The 20,775-nt window shown below is 41.2% G+C and overlaps 1 protein-coding gene across 2 annotated transcripts in view; it reads right to left on the bottom strand.

Moving 5' to 3' along the window:
- Positions 1-3,756: 3,756 nt before the first annotated feature.
- Positions 3,757-20,775, bottom strand: part of IQCA1 (IQ motif containing with AAA domain 1) — a 106,783-nt gene continuing 89,764 nt past the window's right edge. For both annotated transcript variants that reach the window (XM_065069173.1, XM_065069172.1), the window contains 4 exons: positions 14,432-14,518; positions 11,946-12,123; positions 8,713-8,951; positions 3,757-4,340 (listed from right to left, as the gene is read on the bottom strand). In XM_065069173.1, coding sequence (XP_064925245.1) covers positions 4,233-4,340; positions 8,713-8,951; positions 11,946-12,123; positions 14,432-14,518 — 612 coding nt within the window. In that variant the 3' untranslated portion in view covers positions 3,757-4,232. The remainder of the gene's footprint in view (positions 4,341-8,712; positions 8,952-11,945; positions 12,124-14,431; positions 14,519-20,775) is intronic.

Raw genomic sequence — 20,775 nt, 5'->3', positions numbered from 1 at the left:
GACCCTGCAAAGCTGGCACTGAAACCTGGGCCCCTGCTCCAAGCATGGCCTCAGAGTCTTTATTTAAAGCACATGAAAATCCACAGGGCAGGGTTATGTCAAGACTTCCTGTGAGAGTGAAGTCACACTTTATTCCCTTTCTCAGCTGTATCTCCCCAAGTGTTTCAAAGCGAGGTTCCCACTTGGGGTGGTTAAAGCAGAAAGCCGGGGAGTGAGCATGAACACTTTTAAAAAGTCGTGTCATATGTAGTTCTCCTGGGTTTGGAGGAAGCAATTAAGCCAATTAATTTATTGGTAAATTATCTTATGATGAAGTACAAAATAACTGCAATGAAACGCTGACATTCACATTAATACCAAATTAGTTACTGTATTATGACTGTTCTTACAATGAATGCCCAGTAATTTAATAGTAATGGGACATTTAAATAATTTAGCCGATAATTCTCTAGATCACTTACATATATAAATGAGCATGACAGCTTTTTTTTCCCAACTTTGCTGGTGCTGCTGGATTACCTCCCACCACCACATCAGGAGGCAAAGCAGCCTGGCACCCCTCTCCATCATCCCCCAAAACTCACCTCTTGCTGGAAACTAAGTAGGGGACAGGGTGTAACAAAGGGGATTTTTCCTCCTCAACAGATTTTGGGATTTTTGTGGCTGGAAATAAGAGCACAAAAGCCCTGTGGCTGGGCTTAGCAAAGCCACTTTTTGTGTGTGTGTGGTGAAAGATCTCTCAGGTGTTCTATCCAGGCCTGGTAGAGCATCTCTAGTGGTGTTCCTTGTGACAGCACTATTAGCCTCACAGTGGGATGGGTGTTGGAAATCCAGCCAGGGCCACTTAATTGAATAGTTCAGCCATTGACACTGAAATTACTGTGTGGTGGCTCTGCTTGATGCAGCAGCTTCATTTTCAGGTAGCTGCGTTCTGTAATAATAATTATAAATAGCATTAAAGTTGCTCCTCGTTTTTTCCTCCCCATCCCCCTGCGAGGACTCTCTAAAGGAGAGTGAGGATTTGGCAGCTACATGGGACAGAGTTTGCTTTATCACCTCTTCATCACATCATGCAGCCACAGAGCTGCTAGTAGATACACCAGCTGTAGATTCCAGATCCCCATGGAAAAAAAAAGAAAAAAAAGGCAGGCAGTTTACAGTGAAAACAGCCACCATTGCAACCTACACCTAGAGGTTAAATTGCCCCTGTGCTTTTTTTTTTCCCAATAAACCAGTGAACAGTGGAGAAAAACCACAGGCTTCTGCCCTGCCAAGCATACCTGGAAAGGTGGAAGGTTTGTGCATCCTTTCTGAACGGGGTCAGAGTTGTGCCCTGGAGATGGATGTTTCCAGTCAGTGTGTTACTTTGCTGTTGAGGTTGCACTGAACCTGCTGAAATATTAGCTAATGCGCTTGCTTACGTCTAAACTAAATGTGGTCTTTTCATCACATCACTTTCTGCTGTCAAACCTGTTGTGGAGAGGAGTATTCCACTGTCGGCAAGATTGAGGACAGAATTATCCAAATTAGTTTTCTTGCAGATGAGAGCAGAGACGAGGTTTTTAACACAAACCCTGCTGCCTCTTAGAGTCTGGCTCTTCTCACTGAGGGTGAAGTTGAAGAATAATTTTTAACTGGGATGCGTTGCCAAATTTGTGAAGGCAGCAGCCTGCTGCAAGCAAGCATCTGCAAAGAAAGAATGAAGAAAGGAAAGCCAAAGTTTTTAGCTGCTCTGTTGCAAGTGATAAAATCTAGGGGCTGGCAACTCATACTCGTGGGGTCCCTTGTGCGGGTCACAATGAGGCTTCAGCAGCTGCATTACTGCTGGGATGGCTGGAGGAAGGATTTGTTGCCACCAGAAATGTCCTGAGGTGTTGCACAGAGGAGATGCAGCAAGCATGTCTTCTCCTGTCATTTGGATCCTCTTGGCAGGGCTGGAAATGCAGCCTCAAGGTTGGGAAGCTGAAATACCTAGGAGCCCTGGACCAGACAGCAAAATGTAGCCCAAGAGGACCACAAAAAGCCTGGGCTGGGGTGACTGTCTTATCTGCTGTGATAGCATGGCAGCCTGTTCTTCTCTCAGGAGGAAAATTCACTTCATTAATCAGAGCTATACAGTTCCCTCTGCTGTGCTCAATTATAGGATTACTTGAATAGTTTTCTGTGCAGTTAGTTGCCTGTAGGAATGTTCCTGGGCTTTTGTTCAGACCTTGCAATTTCCAGGAGCATCTTTTTTCAGCGGATTTCTTCTTAGGAGCAGGAGAGGCCCAATACCATCCCCTTCCCAGCAAGCTTTGTCAGAGCAGCTTCTCAAGCAGGATTTTATGTGGGCTTTTGTCTTTCTGCATAAAGACACATGTTGTGTACTGGCCATCTGGGTAAGAGCACATTTTCTACAAGTAACATGCCATCGTATTTTTGATGAAATAACTCTTCTAATGGGAGAAGCTAGAGGAGTAAGGGGTTAGGGTAGTACAAAGACACAGAAATGTTTAAAACATGATAATTTCATTTTAAATAGAAGACATATCAATAAGATCTTAGTAACCAGTGATCAGTGCTAAACTGGGTGAATTGTAATTGGCAGCGTATGTGTGATGTGCTGTCCTCAGCCTGTCTTCCCCCAAAAGCAGATTGGCCTGGTCTGTGCTGGAGGAAACCTGAGCAGCTCCCTACAGCAATTCAGCCCCTCTTGTGCCTCCAAACCTGCCTATAGTGAAGGTATAGAGAGATCCTTTGGCTCCCTGGGAATGGTGTGCCTTGTGTTTCCACTTGAACAGGTATTTTGAGTTACTTGTCCTCATGTTGATATAGGCATGCTGCAGTTAGAGGTGAAAGCAGGTGCTTGTGGCTTTTGTCTGTAGAAGACCCCAGTGAATGAGATCCTGTATTTGATATAAAGGTGGTTCTTGCTCCTTCCATGTCATGTAGGATGTCCCAAAGCTTTGGGGTGTTCTAACTGCTGTTTATAGTTACCATGTCCCCAGAATTGCTGACTTGTGAGCAAAGAAAATTGACTGCATGTCAACTGAAACGATCTCAAATGCTATCGTGGACTGCTTGGTGCACTGTGTTTTTGAGAAGGTTTATTTCTCAGCACTTGCTATTTGTGATATTTGGCCTGATGTTCTCTATTGAGTAGGAGTCACAAGACTGGGAAATCTCTGCCTCCCAGTGTCTTAGGTCCTTCTGTGCAGAAGACTTCTTCCACAGTGCTTCACATTTTGCTGCTTAAGCATATAGGAACAGCCACTGGGATCCCATGGGTTACATCTCTGCGTTGCTTCATGCGTGGGGCCTGGATGTGATGGAGCAGACTTCCACTAGTGGGCTACTTAAACGGAGCTTGCAGGACTGGGTTTAGAAGCAGGTCTAGGTAGATTTGGTTTAACACAACATGAAACAACCTTTTAGAAAGCTCAACAGGCCTGTTCCAGATTGCCACTACAGCTGCTGTTCTGCTACACATGGGCTTTTTCAGGCAACAGATACATTGCTATTTGTGTAAACAGGTAACTGGGCACTGTTTTCTATTGCAAAGTAGATTCTCAGGACATCCACCAAGATGAACACTATCTGACAACTTTTTTTGCTTTTGTTTTGCTTATTAATGTTTTAACGTCCACACATCTGAGTTTGTCTGTGTTGAGACATCAAAAGGTGAAACAGTGCTGGTCCTTGTGTGGCTATGTAAATATTCAGCTTGTGGTAGATTGCATTAAGTGTCTTACAATCCATTCCAATTAAAAAGCAGTCTTTATAGCTGTAATAGTTTTATTGAGAACTGTAACACATTAGACTTACAGATATATAAAGCAGTTAGTTTTATAAAGCATATAGGATATTAAAGTAATGAAAGACATTAATGTGACATCAATTTTTAAGGAGAGTTACTTGCTGAAATAAATGAGTATAGCCTAAAAGTTGATGGCATGTTACAGTCCTGAGTAATGAACCTCTCTGCCCCCTAAAAGCTTGTAGAATAAATAATGCTTGAGCAAGTCAGTGGTCATTAACTCTTCATCCTCTGAGAGCTACATGTCACATTGATGAGTCATCTGTATGGGGTTTTTTTTAACTTTTAAAAACTCATTCAGAAAGGAATTATCTTTCATGGAACATCTATAGCTTGAGGGTGCATTATTCTGATGTTTTTACTTTCCTAATGTCTCTAGCTTTTCAGTGGAGTAGAGCGGTGACTGATGTTGCCAGATGCAAAATTCTTGAAGAAGTTATTTTTTCTTTTTATTTCCTGCTTTTGATTTTCCCTTTCCTTCTTTCTCCTTGTCTGCCAGTGCTCTGATTCGTGCTCTACCCAGCGGTGTCTTGTCATACCAAGCCTGCAGAATCAGAAAGCATGTTTATGTTTTATTAAAATTGAAAAAGAAAAAATAAAAAAAGAGAACACTTAAACGTTTTACTAGTAAATGGAGCATTCTTTAAAAAAAAAAAAACCCAAACCTCTTAAAATCCTAGCTGGCTTGTGGAGAAGCAGAAATTAAATCCTCAGATCTCTTGAGTACGTTATTATAACAAGAAGCACAGCAATTGCTTGCTTGAAGTGTGTCTCATTAACAGGAATACTTAGCTGGGCCATTTGTGTTGCTATAGTTATGGAAATGTTAGAACTTCCATGATCAACCCTGTTTCCGAGGTATATAGCTCTTGTCAAAACTCCCTCTGGTCTGAAACTTGGCAACAGACAAAGCATATACTTCTCATGGTCCTGCAAATCAGTCCAGACAGTTTTTATTTCATTGAGAGAGCTTAAGAAGCAAAACAAACCCTGAACATTAAAAACCTGTTTATTGCTTTCAGATGCCTGTTCACAGTCCCGTGACTTGTAAATGATTTTGGTATAGTCTCTCTGTGAACTTGCCAAGCTCCTGGACTGTAATGTCAACAAGGCAGTTCTAGGCCATGTGAAAATAATGTAAAATGAAGGAGAAGGTAGTGCTTTCAAGTCAGTAGTGTGTAGGAATTAGTCTTCCCCTTATGTACATACAGGAACCTTTGTCAACAAAGTCCTGCCTACACCAGACATTAAAATGCTAGGTCCTGATGTGATTGATAAAATGCTTTTCCTCTTGACCATATTCATCCCTGCACTGCACTAGGAGTGAATGTCTTTCCTCTGACCACAGACTGCTATTTAATGCCACAACTGCATCTCCTCTGCCTTTCACTTGGGTAGCCTGTCAACTTTCCTACCAATGTGGCATCTTGTTGAGTCTGCCTTTTCCATACGATTCATCCGTAATGCTGCCTCCAGCTTGAGCCTGGTAAGGCTGCCCCTGGGAATTTGCCTTGTCTGGTTTCCCCAATATGTGACAGGCAGCAGCAAGAGACTTAGCTGGGAGAAGAGATATTGTGGAAGTGTATAGGGAAGAAAAAACCCTGATGTTCCTTTCCTGGCCTCAGATGGTCCTTCTTGGTGTCACGCTTCTTAAAGGTTTCCTCTGGGCTGGTGACAGGTACTCTATTTGGACCTCTTGTCTTGCAGATTAAATGCTGTCAGCAGGTCAATGAAGTCTGACAGCTGTCAAATGTCCAGCTGGCTGCTGAGCAGCCCTAACGTTGTGATCTCTGCTCTAATTGCCCAAATTAGCTGAGCACTCCTCCTCCAAGAAGCCTGACTCCACTTATTAAAACATCATGCAATCTCTCATGTATTGACATCTAGATGTTGTCATGGGAGGCGTTTGGGAGGAACCTCTGGGCTCCTGGAGAAGTGGCCTGGGCAACCGTATTTTGCTGTCCTGAAGATGGTCTCAGGCCAAGCTATTCCTGTGTTGGGGAGAACAGATGCAGCTGGGACAACATGGGGCAGGGAGAGGCCTGGAGATGGCTCTTGATGGTCTTTCACTTGAGTGGAATATAAAAGACAAGATGGTGGTTGTGACTGTGGGAGGAATTTATTTCCCTGGCAATATTTAGTGATGAAGCAATGTCTCTGACCTTCCATGTGTGACAGGCCATGAGGCCATAGAAATCCTATTTCCCCCCCTGGCTCCATGTCTGTTGTCCACCTTCAGTGGGAAATGGAAAGAATAACAAACCCCTGCCAAAGGCTCACTGGGAACTTGGCAGGATGGAAAGTGCTGTTTGGTGGGTGCAGGTTGGGAGGTCATCTTTTTGATTATTCTGAGTTGCTGGTAGGGTACTCTGCATGCAGCAGGAGGAGCTGATTGACTTGCATTGTCTTCTCTTGTTCCATTCCCATTTCTTTTTGCATGTTTCAACACAGTAAATTACCTGCCTGTTTGCATGGGATGACGTCTGCTTTTGACTCTTTAGCTAGCAGAGCTTCTGTATTAGATTAACAAAGCTGACTCCTCAGATATGGTTAAAATAAACGTAGATTTACCACTAATGCACTAGCATCTGAACTGGGAATCTAAGATACTGACAGTAAGTGACTGATCAGAGTTGAAAATCTTTGCTTGCTGGAGGAATTATGTTTGCAGTTCTTCAGAATGGATTTTCTTATGTCTTGTAAATATTTTGTAGCGGTTGCTGCCAGACAGAACTAGTGTGCTAGTTGGACTGCCCTTTGCTCCTCTAGGACTAACATTACTTTTGTGTAAGGATTTCTATCAATTGCATTGGTGAAATAATTTATGATTTCAAAAATGTGGATGTATAATTGGGGCAGAAATTTGAGTAAATTGAATGAAGAAATCATATTATTGCAAATCTTGCATTATTTATATTCATTTTGGAACACTGGCAGAATATAAATGTCAAACAGGGAGATTCATGCTTCCAGTGAATAGAAATCAAAGATTTATCACAGTGCTAATTTTCACTTTGAATACTGCGTTTTAGCTGCCCCATTTCAAAAAGGACAAAGCAACAGAAGAGGCAATGATTAGAGGCTCACGAGGAGAGACTTCTGTGCAAGAAGAGATGAAGATATTGGAGTTAATTAATGCATGAGGCCATTTTGACAATCCTCTTCCCCTGTGCTGTGTTACAGGTGCTGGAGCAAGGTTCCATGACATTTAAGGGGAACAAATTTGAAACAGATAAAAGGAAATACTTTCTTAAGGGCTATAATTAATGCAAGGAAATGATTGCCATGGGATGCTGAGGACAGTATCATTTTAGCCATGATCACCATGAAGTGCTGCCCACATACTTTGTGCTGTACAAAACAGGCATATTTATAGTAAGTGGAATAATATTTTCAAGTTAACCTCATACTAAATACTAGCTCTCATGTTTCAGGGTACAAATGGATTACCATTTGGAGGTGGGAATGATAGGATTTTTTTTCCTTGCTGCAACACTGGACTATTAGCCTTCCTCTGAGGAAATATATTGGTTTAAATAGGAAGCATGAGGAAAAAGAGAGTAATTTGCCAAATATCACAAATGCTGCCTATGTTGAGTAGAGCCAAATGGCTCTAAATGCAAATTGGAAAGTATTCAACAGGGCTGGGAGAAATATGCACTATCATTAGGTTAGCAGTGGAAGAAGACTTGGACAAAGTTGTCAGAAATTGCATCCTGTTTATTATGTGAGGCACTGTGGGGATTCAAAGAGCAGTATGAAAAGGACACCTTTCAGCTGGAAGAACTTGGATGGTTTATAAAGGGGTCTGAGTGGAAGCTGGGGGGGGCATGGGACTGAGAAAGTTCTGGGGTCTCTTGGCTTCAGTATGGAAGTCCTCTATCCCCTTTGGAGCCCCTGGTCTGGTTTTCCTGCAGCTCCTTAGTACATGGAGGAGTTTCCCTTTTGGGTGGCCAAGGGTTTTACTAGGTCTGGTAGACCTGAAGTGCCTTAGTCGAGTGCTGTGACATTTTTCTGGGGTGCTAGTGCTGCTAAGTTGTAGTGTTGAATTCAACTAGCTAGTTCAAGGTCCACTTCAGCTGTCCCTAAGCTATGCTGAAGTCACTACAGTAAATAAATTACAGACCTGTACTTAAGCCTAACAAACTGTTCCCATCAATAGTAAAACCAAAAGCAATACAGTGAAAGCAGAATTAACCACTACATAAAGATAACCCTGGTCTAGGGAAATAAAGAGCAATTATTACTGAGCTACATATGGAAAAAGAAGTTGCTTGCAGGGAGATGCATGTATATTTAAGGTATATGTAATGCGTCCCAAATGCACTAGGGTTTTGTCTTCACAGTTTTATGGTCCCTGTGGGTAGGGTGAGATGGAGTTGGAGGCAGAAACTAATGTTTTTAAACCCAGAAATGAAGAAAATTCTTGTTTGAAATAATTTTAAATAAGGACTTAAAACCACATCTCCACCCTGCAGACCCCACATGTCCAAGTTTGCTGCCTTCTCAAGCAAATATAGCTAGGCTGGCCAAACACACCAGCTCTGAAAGAAAGAGGACTGATGCACTTCACTAATGGCACCTGCATCATTTATCTGTGCATGTGAAGTCTGCTCTGCTCAACATTAGCTGGGTGAGGGCAGTAGGTTCAGCAAAGCAGTGTGCTGGGCGTGTTGCCCATGCAGAGCTGCTGCCTGTAATAATGACCATTTGCCTGGCAAATGACAGGCCTGGGCTGGCAAACATCCCAAAATGGGAGAGATGAGTGTTGGGTGCTGTTGAGCCATACATTATCCTTCAAATAATGATGTGCCAACCCATCAGCAGAGTTATCAGGTCTCTAGATCAAATGTGCCCAAACAAGGATGTGGCAGGGATGATGAAAGACAACCAGTTAACATAGCTCTTAATGTCACCTTAAATGATTCTTCCTCCTCTTTGTACACTGGGTCCTGTCTGGCCAGAGGTGTCACAAACTCCTCAGTCTTCAGTGGCTTCCTGGTCATCTGCAGGAGACGTAGCTCGGTCAGGACATCTTGTACCACCTGGACGATGTGTCCCTGGGTGAAACCATCAGACAGGTTTGCTAGGCAGCTTATGTTCAACAAGTTGGTGATCACTCCACCATTCTGCAGGATGATGTGTTTCCATAACACTGTTCATGAGAAAAAAACAACACAGAGAACGCCAAAGACATGCATTAATGACAGCAGGAGAAATATTTTTGCACTTTGAAACTGAAACAGGAAAATAAGGGATATCAGTCAGGAAAGCCAAGATCCAAATTTTCCTTGTTTGCTGTTCCTTTCATCTACATATTTGTAGCACAGAAGCCTTTAGGCACATCTGTTCCTTAACTATTAGTTATAATTTGTTGGCTACCAGTCAGTACTTTTTCAGAAAGTCATTAGAGGCACATGACGTGAGGTGGATATGTGTGTAAAAATGGAAAGAGCTACTTAAGTATGCCTGTGTGCATACACAGAATCTGTCCAGAATGTTCCCATTTGGGTGTGCAGAGTTAAGTACCTATATTAACAGCCTGTTTTTATTTCTGTGACCCTGATCACAGGTTGCTCCTGCTGAACTGAGGGCTGCTATGGGGACTCAGTGTCTGGTTTGGAAGCCAAAGGCTTCCAGCTATGCAGGCACATGTTGCCAAGGCCAGGTGTACATTTCTGTGATTGGCATTTTGCTTGTTAGTTAAATGGTGAACCTGTTTCTATCTTTGAGCTGTGAACTTCTGTGACATTAGGGTTTTTTTTTTTAATGTTTGAAGTGACTGAGATTTTGCTTCCAAAAAGACAGTTTAATAGGATAATAAATGTTTTTGGAAAGTAAGTCTGCCTCAGAGGAACTTAGTAAAACTTTAATGTCATCTCACCATGCTTTCCCTTAAAGCCTTATGAAAACATCTGGAAAAAATAAGTATTATGCAGAGAGATTAAAAAGGTTCTTGAATAAGACAATTTGTGATTTGAGTATTGTGTGTTTGAATGCTTGTATGTAGTATGAAAATGTTGAGTGGACAGTTAATGGTACTGGATGTTGGGGCAGCCATGTAATAGAAAAAAACCTGCTTTATTCACCCTTCGACTGCAATGTCAATACTAGGGACTTGTGCCCATAACTATTGACAGCTTTGTACTACATTTTTCACTCTGGCAAATTGTGATCTTCCACTTGAATTATATCTATGCTCAATAATTATTGGCTGAATCACTAATTCATAGAAGAGGAATTGATGCAAACAACAGTGAGCGCTACTTCTGCGCAGCCATATATTCTGTGCTGCAGCTTCTGTTGCAGGTAGGATCATGCATAATGTGAGGTACTGACTTGCTGGGTGATTAATAGCAAGAAACCAGTATATGACCACAGATTTTCCAGTTTAGTGATTTCCTGTGCGTGTTCGCTGCTTCCATCATGCAAAGATGGGAATGTTCTGGTTTGTAACAAAAGGGTTGTAGCAGACAGGTAGCTGTGCACTGTGGCTACAAATATTTGTTATGTCATGGCTTTTCTGTCAAAACAAGTTTTAGTTCTCAAATTGGATGTCAGGCACTGAAAATTGTCAAGATTGGAAGGTGGATTCTCTGTACTGTAAAGATCATATTACCATTGAACTTCACGGAAGGTCAGAGCTAAAGAACAAGCCAAATGCTGTCTTAAATGGGACAATGTCAAAGTAGTAAAGCTGCAAGCTTAATTTGCTTTAAAATGTTAAGAGTTAACCTTTTGGGGCATTCTTAAATTTGCAATTGAAATCCCTGTTTTGTTTTGTTTTTTTTCCTGTGTTTGTGGGGGTTTTATGTTGTTGTTTGTTTGTTTGGTTTGTTTGTTGTTGTGTGGTTTTTTCCTTTTTTTTTTTTTTTTTTCTTTTTGATTGGTGGTGAGAATCCCAGAATGTGACAACTCAGTCCCCAGAAGTGAAGAGAGCTAAATTCAGCAGCCATCACCTCCTTTCTCTAGGCCTTATTCATGTCCCTTATCTGTTAGCGATTTATCAGAGCTGTAACATAACATGAAACACATGGTTGCTTGCTTAGAGACCATTCCCCATCCACACTATGAAAATTATTGAATGTGGGAGAGATTTACAACGTGCTGGGTAGCCAAACCTGTCTTGAGCTTGCCCAAATGTGGATCATCGCAGGACCTTGGCTGCCTCCACACAAAGAGTATAAACTGGACTTCACAATACAGTTGCGTGATTTTTGTAATAAGGTGACTATGTGGAACAATATTGTAGTCAGGATACAACTGTGTAGCAAGGTCCCTGAGCTGAACGTGGTTTCCTTCACTATTGTATTCTTCTGGGATATGATCCTTCAGAGACTAGTGGTATGATTGGATTCTGTTTTCCTTGATATGGTGATCAATAGGGAGACTCATGCTAGGAGCCCCTGGGAGAAGAAACGCACCCTTGAGAGTCCTAACTTGGAGTGTTTGATGCCATTCTGAATAGCCCAAACCTTTTTTCCTTTTTATCCTACCCATGCAAGTTAGCCTATTAAAAGTTAGGTTTTTTGTTACAAGCTTTGGTTCCAAGAATATGGGGTCCTTAATGAATTTGTCAGACTTCAGGGGGGCCTATCCATACCGCCAGCTGATAGATTAGACATGCAAAATCACAGATGCTTCTGCAAGAACTGTACGTACAAAAATAGTATTTGATAGTAACAAAACTCAATCCTTCAGACATGGTTCTGTTTATGGAGATGTCTGAAGTGTATTGTTTAGAGTATGGAAACCAGATAGGAATAACAAATTCAGAATCCTTGTGTAAAAAGAAAAGCTTAAAATAGAAAGTGTGTATTGAAATAGGATCTTATCCTTCCTACAGTCAAAAACCAGCTTGCAACAAACTCAGTGCACAATAAACAACTCATGAAGAAATGCTAATCATCACAGAACAGTATTTTTTAAACCCTTCTCCCAACTTCCACTTTTATGATCTGATTTTTGGGATAGCCTGTATCAGTATTACCTAAACTTTCAGGAACTGAAAATTTAGGCCATACAGAAATTAACTGAAAATTCACAGCTGGGGTACAAATTTTGAGGTTAAAGTCGGTTCTGAGGATAACCAGACAATACGCATGGATTTTAAACAGCAGTAATCAGAAGGATTGCTTGAAATACTTGCCTAATCTTGAACTGTAGTCAGGCCTAGGAATCAGAATAATTTTTTGGTAGACTTGGCAGAAAGGTTTAAGGTTAGCATCGAAGGGACGGGTGGTGGTTCCCACTAGCAGCACTCTGTCTTGTGCTTTCACAGCCTGTAGGAATTTGGGGAGCATCTTTTCCAGGCGTTTTGGGTTCATCTTCAGCATGTACATGTGAAGACAAGGAAGAAAGAGTATTTATTGAATGCTGATAGTACAGTTAATGAGGTGAAGCTATATGTAGACACACTAGAAACAACAGGATTTTGTGCTTTTTAAAGTAGTCTTGTTGCATTTAGAATAAGCGGACTAGATGGTCAACTTAAGTAGAAAGCCTCTTGTCTTCTGAAAGTCAGGTAAACACTTGATTTCTGCTTATGTATTTGTGGGTTTGTGCTAGTGCCTTTCCTTATTGAATTTGCTGGTCCTGCTGTTGAAAAGCAGGAAGGAAACAACTCATTTAAAAAAGAAAATTCTTATTTCGAGTTCAAGAAGAAACATTGCTTGGACCTGTGTATTTGATGAACCTTAACAGTTAAGAAAAATTGCCAGGGTATGTCACCTGGGGTGGAATCCTCCCAGCTCTTGGAGGTTATGATCTACCAACTCCTACCCACGGTTTAAATGTGAAAAACACACTCCCTAATTGCTGTGATTTCTAGCTTGCTGAGGCTCTGACCTAGGAAAACAAGCTTCACTCCTTTGCAGTAGATTTAGTATTTGACTTTAGAACAAATATTTTACCACTATTTACAAAACAGATGAGTATTGAGCATGATCTGTTATTGGATAGTTATATTCAAGTTAATATTGGTTGGAGAAGCTTAGTCAAATCACTGTTTATTAACTCTACTGTTAATAAAGCTGTAAGTGAATAACTGGGTTAGGATAGTGTATCAGAGAAATCCAATGACTTGGAAGCCTCTTTTCAGAAATGATTGAGACTTAACATTCAAGTCACCAACACTCACTTGAAAACTTGACTCTCTAGATCACCTTATGTTTTTTTTTTTTTTTTTTACTATATAGTATGCAGTTTCCTGAGAAACTTGAGCTCCAGTTTCAAATCAGCCTTCCTTAATGTCAATAAGGAAGAAAATATGTCCTGTGAACCTTCTCAGCTGAAAGGCAATAATAAACACCTGTGAATCTACATTGCTAGTACAATATTTGTGATCCAATTTTTCTGTTGTCTGCAGTAGCAGACAATTGAAAGAAAGGAGACAAAACTCTGTTATTTGGAGTGAAAGTTACAGAGGAGAGGAAATTGAAATCAATACGAAATCCCTGAAGTCTTGGGATAGTCACACAGTTATTTTCTAGCTTAAACTTGTCTTAATTATAATACATGTGTTTTTTATTCTCATGGTCATACTATGCATCTTCCTAACTTTGCTAATTGCTTAATCATGATAATGAGTTGAGTATGTCTTGGCAGTAGGGCTCAGGTCCCACTGTGGAGCAGGAGTAGAGGTGATACCCTTGAGTCTGTGGGCATGGGGAGAAATTTTCCCTTATTGGTGGCTATCAAAGCAGACAAACATGATTGTTACTCCAGGCAATCTTTGGCTCATAGTCTTACTTTCAATCCCCATCTGCACTTGCTGTCAAGGTTTAAGCCCAAGAGAAAGGTCCCTTTTTGCTGTTGGGACCACTAGATGACATGGATAACTGCACAATGATCAGCTCGTACAGCCCTCATAGAAGTAACAGACTCATCCCAGGTGATACTTCATTGGTCTTCCGAGATACAGACTTGTGTCCATCCTACAGCCTAAGTGTACAGGACCCACTTTAAGAATAAAGGTTTAATTTTTCACATGGAGCTCTAAAAGTAAAATATTTTGCAAGCAGCATGGATCTAATCAGGATTTCAGGTGAATTGCTCTCTGCTGTGGTGGTTGAGTTGCTGTGCCTATTGGGCAGTGTTTTAATTTTCTTTCTAGTGGGGAAGCTACACAAGAGAGGAGGGAATGGAAGCAATGGCAATAGGACTCCTGGGAGCCCAGAGAAAATAATCTGTAAACATAACTACTTAACACAGGTTCTTTGTTTCCACAGTGGAAATTTATCCTTGTTAGTTTGTTGTTCACTTTGGCTCCATTCATTTGCTCAAATTAATAGAGCTGAACGATTTAAGCTCATCTTAACTTTTAGTTTCTTGCCTTGTATTTTGAAATTCTTCATTATTCTCTTTTACTTTTCAGTGCACTGACGAGCAGTGACTGGACTATTTTTAAATAAAGCAAGTATAGGTGCAGGAGAGAAATGTGACCTCTGGGGGCTCTTAAGAAGTCACAAGACTTTCTTAGGAAAAAAAAACGTGAGACAAGCTATTATAAAGCAAGCTTTGGCGGATATGGTCATTCTGGTATGTGCTAAGCTGAGAAATACACTTGTTCTTTTGTGTCGGTTGTAACGTGATGGGAGAAATTATCTGCACTGAAATAAAAAAAGAGCAGCTCACCTCGTCATCAGTCTTCCGCCCTCCTTTGGAAAATATTTTTTCTGTCTCCCCAATCCACACAACTGAAGGCTGCAATTGCTTAGCCACCTAAGAGAAAGCGGGGGAGAGAAGGCAATAACTTGATTAGAATGGCTACAATTCCACACCTGGGTGCCTATAATTATGCTTTTGGATCCATATTTCAGCAGTTAAAACTAGCCTGGTTTATTTTTTTTCCAGGAATGCTCAGTGCTGGGTCTGGTCAGCAGCCTTGGCAAATGAAACAGTTTCTAGTTTGGAATCTAACATTAAGAACCCAACCCAAATCGGATAATTTTTGATTGCTGCGCTTATCTTTAATTTCTCAACTCAAATTCACCTGCAGTTCTGTGACAGGTAGCCTGGACTTTGAGTTCAATGGCACAAGATAGACCAGCAGCAGCTTTAGACTGGCTGCCCCAGCCCATAGGATCCCTCTCTGGTTTTCTGAGGGCAATACCGATGGGGTGACAGGCAAGACAGGCTATTGCATGAGAAGCAAGGGTACTCATCTTTAAGCAAAACAAGCTGGTATGCAATCTTCTGGATTACAAAATAGCATTTTATCTGTGGTTAGTCCAATATTTAAAACAGAACCTGCTAAATTTGAAGGGGGAGGTCAATACAAATGGGCTTTCTGGCTCCAGAGTCAGAGGCACTATACCTCTGGTTCACAGCAGGATGGCAGCAATGCTACAGGCTTTTTCACATCTTGCGCTCTCACCATTGCTATAGAAACGCCAGTGGTTTAGAGACTCTTCTGCCAAATTTTAATCACTTTCCAGTGGCTCTCGGAGCCGTGCTAGTTTGCTCAGCAACAAAAGTGATGGCTCGAGGAGAGACGGGTAATGAGAGACAGAGAACATTCTTCTGTCCTGCCTTCTGCCACCCCCAGTTGAAACTGCTGTTTCCAGGAAAGAAGCTAACAACATTGGTAGGTTATACACATCATAAGCTCAGTGTCTGATTGACAGCCAGTGCAGGAAGAATTAAGTCATTAACATCTTTCTTCAAAGCACCACAGTTCATTTTTATGGATGCATTTCAAAAGCACCAAGTGTGTGTGTGTCTGTACGATAAAAATGGATTAAAGAGAGCGGAAAACAATTGTAGATGAGGGCTGCTAAACTTGTTTGCTGTGCTGCTGATGAGGTGAAGTGGAAACAATGCCATCTTTGGCATGTGACACTTTATTTGCAGTAACTCATCAGTCTTAGAATATGTCAAGTGGTACCTCCAAGTTCTGAACAGTTCCACTGAGGAAAGCTGAGCTTTTTCCTTTGTTGGAAGGCAAGAACTCAAATGTTCAGCATTAAAAATAAGGATTTTAAAATAAAAATATGTCATGAAAGATAATACAAAAATCCTGCAGAAACTGATGTGTGGACCTAGGCAGTTATGTGAATGATTATCTGCATGTAAAACTTCAGAGGTAACTCAGTCCAGCAGTGTATAGAGCACACAAGCTGGAATGAAATGACAGATTAAAATTCTACAGCAATAATATCTGCCAGGTATTATTATCTGATTATATTATTATCAGATATTAAGGGCAGATTATTTTTTTCTCTATCTCCTCTTTATCTATTTTCAGAGTTATGTTTGGCATATTCCTAAGCCTGCACAGACCCTGCAAAGTACATTTGAGAGGGCAAGTTTGTGACTGTCATTGAACAGAGTTGTGCAGCAGCCTTAGACTCAGGTATTTTCTGCTGAATATCCTGCTAGTCAAGGGCTTAGACACCTGCAGGAAATGCAAATCAGTCCCAGTGATTTGCACTTTGCAGGTGAACTTGGTTAGCTCCTGGATATCTGCAAACAGGTTTGGAAACAAGTGGTGAAAGAAGTGTAATGTGGTAGCATCGTCATACAGCACAGATGGGATAACTGGCATTCTTTGTAAAATTAAGGCTCAGAAAGGAAAAAATATAGGTTGTAGTTTAAGTTACTAAAAGAAACCTACAGCTTCTTCAAGAACTGCATCTGCATTTTGTGCAGTCACTATGAAATCTATTGGGACATGGGGCAGCTCTGACTCAGAGACCCTTCCTGAACTCAGCACCGCTAATAACTGGATTATCAGCTGGGGCTTTCTGATATTTCTAAAGATGATTTTCACCTTCTGAAATGTAAGATAACAACCTGCTTTGTGCATGGCTAGATAGGACATGAGGTGGGAGATGAGGCAGTGGGAGATCTTTCCCCTTGAAGCCTGCATTTCCCCCAAGTGACGGCTGGGCTGGTGGCACGCTGACTGCTCAGGTTTACAGACCTGAGCACACGTGACCACCCCAACAGACTCTGTGGGATCTGCTGTTGTGTTGTGGTGCTTTCTCCCCACTTTGCTGGTGTTTATGACCCTGTTAATGTCTCAGCTGCTGACAAGGGGTACTTCTCTGCTAATGCACACACTAACGTTAATGCAAAGAGGTGCTGTGCCTTTGCTTCCTAAGGAGAACGGTCCTCTTCTGGTATTTTTGCTTTGCAAGGTAATGCAGCTGTATGAAGTTTGGGGAGTCATGGAGCTGTTCTGCAATATATTCTCCACACCTGTGTGTCTGATGCAGTGTGATGTGATGGGGAATAAGGGATAGGGGGAGGTTATGGAGGCTATAAAAGCTGCTGGCAACGATTGAACTCTGCTTGTGTACTTCAAAGGGAACTGTGTTGTCCCTTCAGTGGGGCCACTGCAGCTGGGAATGTGTCAGGTCTTCCCCATTTGGCTCAGAGATGGCTTCTGTGCTTAGCAGCCCTCTAAAATGGAGCCTCAAGTTTTTAATCGGCTTATACTTTTCATTTAAACTCTTAAGGAAGAATGCTCACTGTTATCACACCTGCTGTCTCTTTAGTCCACTTCATTTCCCTACTGGGTAAGTGGAAATATGATGAATAACCTCAGTTCTGGCTCTTTTTCAAAGAGATACTTTCCTGTGTTTTCTGTTTTATGGCAATGACCTAAATGTATAAGGTGGCCTGCATATATTTTTCTGGTGTTGACACACATCAAGATGATGAAATTCAACATACTGTATTTGGAGTTATCTGTTTATTTTCTTTTTTTTAAAGACAGATCAGACACCCAGAATCCATTGGCATCTAATTTAAATTGTTGGCAGATATGTAGCAGACTGTATATCCCCTGCGAAAGTGCTTCATTTGAATTATCCATGGACAGTTTGAATCCATGGATAATTAAATGCACTGTACATAATTAATTTGTAATTGAAATTTTATTAGCTTTGCATTCAACAATTTGTTGGAGCTGCCAGCAGATGGCTCCTTAACCCTTCTAATACCACACGGAGCCAGCAGCTGCCTGTGTTGGAAATCCCTCTCTCCTGGGTCCCAGAGGCTTGATTTGCTCTTCAGGAAAGTCACTATGAAAAAAAGGCTCCTTGTCTTGCTGTCTATCAACATTTATGAAAGATCAAACAGTATTTTTTGAAAGCTTTGGGTTAAACTTTCCAAACTTGAGAGCCAGAGTTTAACAGTTAAATTGCTGTACTTGAAAATGCAGAAACTTGATTCTTGCAGGGGAGACGTGCACAAGGCTCCTTCAAACTTGAAGGCTTTGATGGAATTTAAAAGGCTCAATACTAAGATTTTTCTGGAACCTCAATTCATTGCTGAGAAGTACTCAATTCTCTATAGATTAGATTCACAGAAATGCTCTGAAGCAGCAAGATGCTGAAATCTGTAATTAGACCTTATCTGTGGGAGCCTCACCAGGGAAATATACCTGTGCTACAGTGATGATGCCACTGTATTCTGGGTTGTTAGAGAGAAACTAACTATAAATACTGTCTTCCAATAGGATGAGTTTTGGTTTCAGACATTAGAGCAATATAGCGTAAAGCTGCTTTGTCACAGAAATAACACTGTATATTTGAGCACTGGTGATATTTAATACTTCAGGGGTTGAGGCTTCAAGCAGGCTGAACTGTGTTAAGAGAAAATAATTACTCTGGGATGCCTGGAAGAAAAGCTAACTCTACTGTTCCCAATTTTCAACTGTAATGGAAGAGTCTGGTATGGCATGGACATGCTAAATACAGAGACTTCTGTCAGTGTACCAGGGTAAACTGTGACTGCCAGAAAAATGACAATACAGCAGTTGTTATAAATAAAGGGACCTGATTCAGTGGAGAAAAATTAATGATGGACTTCAAAATTATGTTGCCTCTAAATGCTGGGATTATAAAATTTAATCTTAAACTCCATAGGATTCCTTTTTTGGTGTAACACTTTGGTAGTCACCTCTGACTTGCTATGTAGCATAACCAAACAGTCTGATAAGTCCCTTAACAATGACGGTGTTGAAATGTTTCAGCAGCTTGCTGCTCTGTGAAACTCCTTGTTCAGTAGAGGTGGCTGCACTGTGCACACTGAGCTGTTGATACACACGACTCCTCCATTGGCATTTCCTCCTGGCCACCTCTTCCCCAACCTTTTAGCCTGGTCAGTGCTGCACTAATAACACTTTTCCCATGTGTGGCTTTTTGTACAATGTGCTTTCTGTGTGCTGCTGTAGCCCTGGTAAAGGACCCCAGAGAGGTTGTCTCGCTCTGGTAGTGATTAACCTGATGGCTGCCTTATGGCTGCTAATGGAAGGCCAGTGCTCGTCACTTTTATAGCCTCTGAGTTAAGCCTCGTGAACTACCTGCATTTTTACACTTCTGTGTCACAGAGTCATGCATTCTATCTTTTCTCCTCAGTCCTTTCTGGATCTGTTTTTGTTTCTATGCATTCTTCACTATCCTTTGCATCTTTTACATGAGCTGTTGCACTGCAGCAGTTGCCCTTATAGGAACATGGGAGAGCCAAGCCATCAGTCGGTACAAGCTAGCAGAGAGCTCCACTGAATTCAAGCTGGATCAATACATGGAAAATGTGGCTTAACTGAAATATCCTGGCATGTTCTTTTTCATGCTTGAAGGATGAGTTTTGTTTTGGGGACTGCTGGGAAGTGCTTCTATATTAGAGACAGATATCCTCTCTTTTCACTCCAAAGCAGAGCTGACCTGGCAGGCTTTGCTGTGTCTTTGTGGAGAACACAAGTCCTCAGGCTTGGTGTTTGGGGCCTCTTTCAATAGTTTTCCCATTCAATATTAATCTTCTTTACATTTCCTTTGAATAGGCAGTTTGAAATGTTGGTGTTTTCCTGTTCTGGTATGAGAAGTCGTTTCCTCTGTATGACATTTAAAGTGCCTGCTTTGAGTAACACACAAGCCTCTCTTTTGGATCAGGGCTGGTATGTCTCTTTCAAGTTTCCTCCCTGAAATAAGGGAGGGGAAAAAAAGAATTTGGCTCTTGCATCTGAAACAAATTAAAGTTTCATTTTTTCCAATGCTATTCACTTGTTTAGGGTGTCTCCCATGAAACAACTGCCAGCAGCCAACACTCAGTTATGGGACAGAAAGTTTCCTAACGGTCATTTTATGCTCTCTGGAGTTTCCAGTCCTTGCAGAAACTCTGTTTGCAGTTGTTGTAAGTAATCAAAAGTACAAGGTTAACTCACCTTTATCACAGAGCACCATTAATCCTTACTCATTAAATCTTTGTAGTTAACGATGGTTACATGGATCACGAGATAACAGAAAAAGAACTGTCATGTTTCCTGTCATTCACTTACTACTCTAAGTGGAAGGTCTGTATTCTGCTTGACTAACTCTATATAAAGGCACTTCTGGAAAACTGCAGTAGAAAACTTGCTGGACAATGATCAAGGTTAGTGTTTGTAAAAAAAAAAAAAAGTGACCAGAAGTGTTTGATGTGGTGAATGTGGTGAATCTTTCAGTGATCATCTGCATGCAAGGCCCTTTAACAAGGTGTACTATGGTGAGAGCTGTGAATATTAAATACTGCATCTCAGCTGGCTTTTGTAGCTTGTCTGCTATTATGTGCCACTGTATATTGTAGTCTTAGAATAATCCAAATGTTTAGCCCAGATTCTTTTTTACCATGGTGAAAAGTAAACTTTTTGGGGGGCAAATACTACTGTTCAGTTCCCCCTTGTCAAGGAATTTGTTTTCAATGTGTGTTGCTCTTGTGTTTGCTTCAGCTTGGGTAACAGCAGATTCCTGCAAATCAGGATATAAAAGATTCCTTATCCTTTGATTCCTCATCAGACTTTTTTTCCTAACATATAAACAATTTCCCTTGCTGCAACTTGTGTCTGTTGCCTCTTGTCCTATTGCTGTGTACCTCTGGGAGAAGTCTGCCTCTGCTCTCTGTATTGTCCCATGAAGCCCCCGAAAACAGCAGTTATATCTTCTTCTCACTCCAGCCTTCTATTAAGCTGAAACAACTGAATTTGTTCACTGGAC

Source organism: Columba livia, chromosome 7 (genome assembly GCF_036013475.1).
Source record: "Columba livia isolate bColLiv1 breed racing homer chromosome 7, bColLiv1.pat.W.v2, whole genome shotgun sequence".
NCBI classification, from domain to species: domain Eukaryota; kingdom Metazoa; phylum Chordata; class Aves; order Columbiformes; family Columbidae; genus Columba; species Columba livia.
Note: the sequence above shows the minus strand (reverse complement) of the source record. Positions and strands in the feature narration are given on the sequence as shown.